Source organism: Salvelinus namaycush, chromosome 23 (assembly GCF_016432855.1).
Source record: "Salvelinus namaycush isolate Seneca chromosome 23, SaNama_1.0, whole genome shotgun sequence".
Lineage (NCBI taxonomy): Eukaryota > Metazoa > Chordata > Actinopteri > Salmoniformes > Salmonidae > Salvelinus > Salvelinus namaycush.
Window position 1 is genome coordinate 14,204,685 of NC_052329.1, and position 7,286 is coordinate 14,211,970.

The 7,286-nt window shown below is 45.1% G+C and overlaps 1 protein-coding gene across 2 annotated transcripts in view; it reads right to left on the reverse strand.

Moving 5' to 3' along the window:
* Positions 1-7,286, reverse strand: part of robo2 (roundabout, axon guidance receptor, homolog 2 (Drosophila)) — a 134,647-nt gene that overhangs the window by 110,717 nt on the left and 16,644 nt on the right. Inside the window, exons 4-6 of one of the 2 annotated variants that reach the window (XM_038961080.1) lie at positions 6,621-6,757; positions 4,889-4,900; positions 799-923 (exon numbers count right to left, since the gene is read on the reverse strand). In XM_038961080.1, coding sequence (XP_038817008.1) covers positions 799-923; positions 4,889-4,900; positions 6,621-6,757 — 274 coding nt within the window. Of the gene's footprint in view, positions 1-798; positions 924-1,709; positions 1,823-4,888; positions 4,901-6,620; positions 6,758-7,286 lie in introns of those variants that run through there. The other variant, XM_038961081.1, reaches the window with a different exon arrangement.

Below are 7,286 nucleotides of genomic sequence, written 5' to 3' on the forward strand. Positions count from 1 at the left end.
GGTGTGTTGTGTGTGTGCCAGAGAAACTGATGGGAGATAGCGCGTGCGTATGTGTGTGTGCGCGTGTTTGAGCGAGCGTGCGCACGCGCGTGTGTGTGTAGAACCTGGGTGCTGAGCGTCACACAGACTGACATCATAGACACAGCAGAGTCCTCCCCACAATGCCAACGGCATGGTTACTATCCATTCTAAGTGGTGTGTGTGCTGATAACACTAGACAGTACAGTAACACAGTAATAACTGCTAGTCATAAATAGTGCATGGTGGACACACACTGGATGACAAAACACTGAATATTCTTGTAAATACAGAGGTATGAAGACTGGACCAAGATGTTTTACAATTCTTTACACTACAGGACCAGTAGATGAAGACTGGACCAAGATGTTTTACAGTTCTTTACAGTACAGGACCAGTAGATAAAGACTGGACCAAGATGTTTTACAGTTCTTTACACTACAGGACCAGTAGATAAAGACTGGACCAAGATGTTTTACAGTTATTTACAGTACAGGACCAGTAGATGAAGACTGGACCAAGATGTTTTACAGTTCTTTACACTACAGGACCAGTAGGTGAAGACTGGACCAAGATGTTTTACAGTTCTTTACAGTACAGGACCAGTAGATGAAGACTGGACCAAGATGTTTTACAGTTCTTTACACTACAGGACCAGTAGATGAAGACTGGACCAAGATGTTTTACAGACCAGTAGTTTTTCCTGGTCAGGTCGGGTGTTCAGGAAAAGCTCCTGGCCCTGCTATGGGTCATTGAGAGGTGTTTACGTGCTCTTCTTACCTGGCTTCCCTCCTTCTGCCAGAAGACTGCAGGCTGCGGGTTGCCCTTGGTCTCACAGGGGAAGGTGGCGGTGCGACCCTGGGCCACGATCTGGTCCCGCGGCCTGATGACAAACTGAGGTGCAGCTGGGGTCAAAGGGCAGAAACACCAGGGTTAGAACTCAGAGTTAGACAGAGTTGAAGCATGGGGCACGATCAAGGGGGTGTGGGGTGTTCAAGCAAAAGAACAGTCAGGCACCACAAGGACAAATCAAAATGGGCATGTCCTACACTATTAGAAAACAGGGTTCCAAAGGGGTTCTTCGGCTGTTCAAATGGGAGAACCATTTCAGGTAGAAATATTTTGTGTTCCCTGTAGAACCCTATGTGGAAAGGGATCTACAAGGAACCCAAAATTATTCTACCTGGAACTGAAGGTTTTCTACCTGGAACCAAACAAGGTTCTTCAAAGGGTTCTCCTACGGGGACAGCCAAAGATCCCTTTTAGGTTATAGACAGCACAGTGTATAGAGCTTCCATGCAGCGTGTTCCTTCCATTATTTCTGATTGGAAGACACACACCAAGGACTGTCACGATAACGCCACAGTAACCACTTAAGGCCATTCATCTAGGCTGGAGCTGAATGAATGACAGTCGTCAGTGTTCACAAACAGCAGCACTGTCTCAGTCACAATGGCATCAGGAGAGTTAGGTAGACATAATGTAGCTAAGCTTAATACAGAGAAAGACACAGAGAAAACCTTGTGAGGATAGAATGAAATAAATGAACAGAACACAGCTAACAGCTAACAGCTAACTGTCTCTGTTTCATGTGTCCCTCAGGGGGAGGACACAGGCCTTACCCCCTCTTAACCCCTCTCTCACCCAACAGCCAAGCATTACACTCCCTTTCACCAACCCAGGAAAAGTACCTTTATTACTCAACTGGACCCTCCACAAGCCCATTAAGGAGTGCGTCAGTGAGGGCAGACCGAGCAGACACACTCAAGGATCCAGCAGAGATATATTACATGTGGGATGTCTCATTCCACTCTCGCTGTTTCCCGGCCCATCTGAATGTGTTGTAATGCAACATAAACAAATGTGTCGTTGTCAAACTTTAGCACACTTGGCAAATCCCCGAGACACGTCCACGCTCTCCTACACAAATAAACCACCAGAGGAGTGATTCATTGTTTTCCAGGAAACACACTGACATGCTGTATACAGGGCCATCTTTTTTCTCTGTCTTCTGCTCTCAATGAGGCATTACTTCCTCATTATCTAAAGTAAAACACTTTTACTGTTGATCTTACAATCAAGATAATTTTCACACTTCAAGATGCCTTCGTATAAGAGATTTGATTTCATGACAAAACATTCTCATTTAATGACAAAAGTGTAATGGCTGACCATGAGTCTTATCTAATGTGGGCTGTTGACCTCTCCTGGTTGGAATTATCAGTGTTAACAGGTCTCTCGGCCCCACACTAGGTTGGCCTGTGATGGTGGTGAGATGTTAGGTCTTACACTCCTAAAAAATTCCTCATAGTCAGAGTCTCAGAGACTCAGAGACGCAGAGACGCAGAGACTCAGAGACGCAGAGAGGAAAGGCATCCCGCAGAGGAAATTCAAATCAACCAATTATAGACACCGATCCCAAACTTCAGTCAAGTAAAACCCAGACATGGCATCCCTTTTTTCAGTCAATCGTTTTCTCACTTTTCTTCAGCTGAGGATAAAGTCCTTCAGCACTTAGTCACTTTTGATCATGTTCAAACGAAATGAAAGAGAATAGAGGTAATAGCTAAGTACCAACCACAGACTACATCTCTGACAGTCTACACCACGCTGTTGTTGCAGGTGACTTACAAATAGGTTTTCTACTGTTATGTGAGAGTTTTGAAAGCAGTAGTGGCATCTGTAACTTTGTTAATATTTGGTATGGCGAACAAGCAGAGGGAACAGCCAACAGATGAAAGAGAGACTTCTTAAAATGCTTGATCAAAATGCTTTCAACAAGATATAACGCAGCTTCATATGACATCATTATATGAAAACACTGGACTTGTTGCTATAAAACATACACTGACAGGCTTTTATTCTGATTCCTGTGTAAGTCTTTCCACTGACAACCCAGCTGGTTCCAGTCAAGGCAAATCTCATTCCGTTTGGCTCATTTCTCAATGTAATCCCTTTTTTGGGAAAGTGTATTTGTCAAAGATACACAGAGCTAGGAATGCTACAGACGGCTATAGATTTACAGCCTTCCTGTTTGTCTCTCCTCAGTTTAGATAGCTTGCTGCATTTCACAACGTTGGTTCTGATACAGAGCACCTAAATCACAGTCTCTCTCTCTCCCTTTGTCTCCCTCCATCTCTTTCTCTCTCTGGCTGGCCAATCCAACGAGCAGTGCATTAGAGCAGAGCACTCACTCAAAGTGTTTGACGACTTACAAGCTGTTCTCTATTGCTGCCCTCACACCTTGTCTCTCCTCTCTATCTATATATTCCTTTATCACTCTCTCCTTGTCTCTCCTCTCTATCCGTCTCTTCCTTTATCACTCTCTCCTTGTCTCTCCTCTCTATCTGTATCTTCCTTTATCACTCTCTCCTTGTCTCTCCATCTATATCTTCCTTTATCACTCTCTCCTTGTCTCTCCTCTCTATCCGTCTCTTCCTTTATCACTCTCTCTTTGTCTCTCCTCTCTATCTCTCTTTGTCTCTCATCTCAATCCCCCTCAATCTCTCAAACATGCAGCACCCACACACACATAGAGCAATATAGCCTTGTTGTGTTTGGTAAGGAGCATGAATTCAAGCTTTGATAGCAGGTCAGATATGACGTGATGAGGTTGGGTTGGATTGGGGGCCATCAAGTAATGCATATTTAAAGTCTGCAGAACCCTAGCCAGTGAGGGACAGAGGAGACAACCCAGCAGTGTGTGTGGAGCTGTCTAACACACTGTTTGATGCAGGGACCCAAAAGACTAGTGCCTCCTTCCTGTCCCCTCCAAGGGAGACGCATGATCAAACCCCCATATTTAATTCATGACAAGACACATCTACCCAGGGTTGGAGGGGATTCATAGTAAAATGAGACAGCCATGAACAAATGGACAGGCCCACAGACACACAAGCATTGTTTTCTCACTTCTTTAAATCCCACATTCAATCATATTTTATTCATAAGTCAAAAGCAATTACTGTCTTGTTCTTACGGGTAGGCTGAATGTTTAATTTCTGAAATGTTCCTGCAACTTGACAGTTTGTGGCAATCTGGGGACGACCGCTGCTGTTTTGGCAACGAAGGTCCTGCCGCTCCTCAACGTCAGGGTTCCTTCTGCCAGTCAAGCTAGCTCTGACACACACCCCTGCTCCCCTCTTCCTAACCTCTCCTCTCTCAGAGGCAACTACAGCTACACACATCTCTCCCCTTTCTCCCCTACACACAATTGTCTCTCTCTCTCCATTATCTCTTCCCAGATGTCAGAACCCAAACAGCTCAAACTGACACTTATCACCAAAACCATCTACTGTACTGGAAGACATAACACTTCCAAGAGTTTCAAATTGCCCTGACTCCATGTCACCTCCAGATCCACGTGTAAGGAAATAGAACAGCAACAACTACTGAGATGCCCTACTTTATTTGCCAGACTAGAGGAAGCAACTCTATCCAAGACAAGTAGCTCCCATGTCGGTGTGCCAGGGCCAAGTCTTGCAGATGGCCTCAAGACGTGGATGGTAAAAGCCCCGGGTGCACTGGGTCCTGGGGGGACAACTAGGGGAAACTAGAGACAGCTATGGCTTAGACAGACACTCTACAGTGCAGATACATAACCTAGGTACTCTAGAGAGCTAGGGATTAGTTCATTACCAGGTTAGTAAGTGAGGCTAAAGCTGATGACAGTACTAAATAGTCCCCTTTGTAACTATTTGAGATAAACATACAGGGTTTGACGGTAAAGGTGTGTTACGTGGTGATACAACCTCCGTGTTAGTTAATACAGTAGGTTGAGGGTCGGTTACACTCCGCAAGGCAGTGAGGTGCAGGTGTGTGTATGGAGAGAACATGCAGGATGGACTGGGATCATTAGGATGGTACTTACCTACAGGGCGAGCTGGACACACAACAATGGAGAGGTGGAAAAACAAATAAGGAAGTCAAAAGACAAACACAAACATACAAACAGAGGGGAGGAGAAAAATAATGATGAGAAATAAGAAAACAGAAATCAAAAAGTTGAATGAATGACATGTCGTGTGGGGTACACAGTTCCAGCACAGGGTAAGCATGACAGATGCTATAGAAAGGGATTTTCCAATCCATTGTAATTTACTGCACACTGTGTACTGTGTAAAAGAGCCTCTCCGTGGAACTGTTAGGGATGCCCAATCTGAATAAGGCACCGCCTTGTGATGGAATGGATCATTGAATAGATGAATAGTATTTCTGGGAGGCCAGGCTCTGTTAACATCAACACAGTCTTACTCAGACAAGAGCAGGACAACATGGGGGCTCTGAAGTCTTCTTGTTATTGGATCTCCTCTGTCTGCAATAATGAATTCTACAGCTCAAAGGGTGTTGTGTGTTTGGAACAGCAAGGCAGTGTGTGTGTTAATCATTGAGCAAGAGCGAGAGAGAGAGAGACAACTAGAGACTAGAAAGAGATAAACCAAGATGCAGTCTTCATATTAAATTCAGGGCTACAGCTGTTGAAACCGAGGACCATATTGACATTAAGAATAGAAGAGCTAGTGGAGTCTCTGTCTGTCTGTCTGTCTGTCTGTCTGTCTGTCTGTCTGTCTGTCTGTCTGTCTGTCTGTCTGTCTGTCTGTCTCTCTCTCTGTCTCTCTCTCTGTCTCTCTCTCTGTCTCTCTCTCTGTCTCTCTCTCTGTCTCTCTCTCTGTCTCTCTCTCTGTCTCTCTCTCTGTCTCTCTCTCTGTCTCTCTGTCTGTCTGTCTGTCTGTCTGTCTGTCTGTCTGTCTGTCTGTCTGTCTGTCTGTCTGTCTGTCTGTCTGTCTGTCTGTCTGTCTGTCTCTACCTGTACATCATGTATTCTACACTCAGCCCACTGAGCAGGGCTCAGAGATCAGGGTTTATATACATCCACTAGTAAAAAAAGAATAAACATTGAGACAGAGAGACAAAGAGACAGAGAGAGACACAGAGAGAGAGAGAGAGAGAGAGAGAGAGAGAGAGAGAGAGAGTGAGAGAGAGACATAGAGAGAGAGACAGAGAGAGAGACAGAGAGAGACAGAGACAGAGAGAGAGAGACAGAGAGAGACAGAGAGAGAGAGAGAGAGAGAGAGAGAGAGAGAGAGAGAAAGAGAGAGAGAGAGAGAAAGAGAAAGACAGAGAGACAGAGAGAGAGAGAGAGAGAGAGAGAAAGAGAAAGACAGAGAGACAGAGAGAGAGAGAGAGACACACAGAGAGAGACAGAGAGAGGGGGGGGGGGTGATTATGATGAAAAATGTGTATTAACCTTGCCCACCTACAGTGCAGTGCTGCGGTGTAGACCAGTTAACTGTGGAATGGCTTCAGTGACTGGGGGGATAACATGGATAGCAGACCACCATGGGAAGGTGTGTGTGTGTTCTCCGTTTGAAGTGTGAGTAAATAATTAAATGGATTCATAGACAACAATGTCTTTCTTGGCTGTGGCAGTCAGCACTATTTGAAGGAAAGACTCTTTGTGGAAACACTGCTGTTCCACAGTAGATCAACCATACTACTAGTAATACTACTACTAATCAATAACTTATTGAGGGTTCTACTTGCTCAGGGTTCTACTGTAAAAGACAGAAAGAGGTGAGCGCCAGTGGGCAGCCCTCACTCACCTCTGACGGTGAGGCTGGCAGAGGCCTCCACCTTGCCCACGCGGTTCTCTGCCAGGCATGTGAAGGTGCCCTCGTCACTGGCCGACGCCTTCTTCACTCTCAGCAGGTAGTCCTCCTTGTCAAACTTGATCTCGTACCTGGAAAACACACACAACACTGTCAGATGAAATGTTTCCTGTTGAGAATGTTTTTGTTGTCCAAAGCTAATACACAGTAGAGTGAACCAATCAGTTCAAGCCTTGTGGAGCTTATTATGACAAGCTGACTAAATGTGACATTTTCCTCCACCACCATCTCTGAGAGAACGTACATACAGCATTCCCCTCCTGGAGAGGAAACTGTATTTAGAAACAGCAATGGTCATTGTGACCATAGAATAATAGAGGATCAATTATTTAACAATGACACACAGTACAGAGAAAGGGCTGCTTCAGTATTTATGATGGTGTGTGTGTCCTCTATGGGGTGCTGGTGCCATCCCTTAAAAAAAGAAAACAGTGCCTACATTTATTTTGTGATGAAGAGTTCAAGCTGTCCTCTGATTCCAAACCTCTGCTGTGGTCTGAGATGTCTGACAGGCTGAGATGAGAGGTGGTGTGTGTGTGTGTGTGTGTGTGTGTGTGTGTGTGTGTGTGTGTGTGTGTGTGTGTGTGTGTGTGTGTGTGT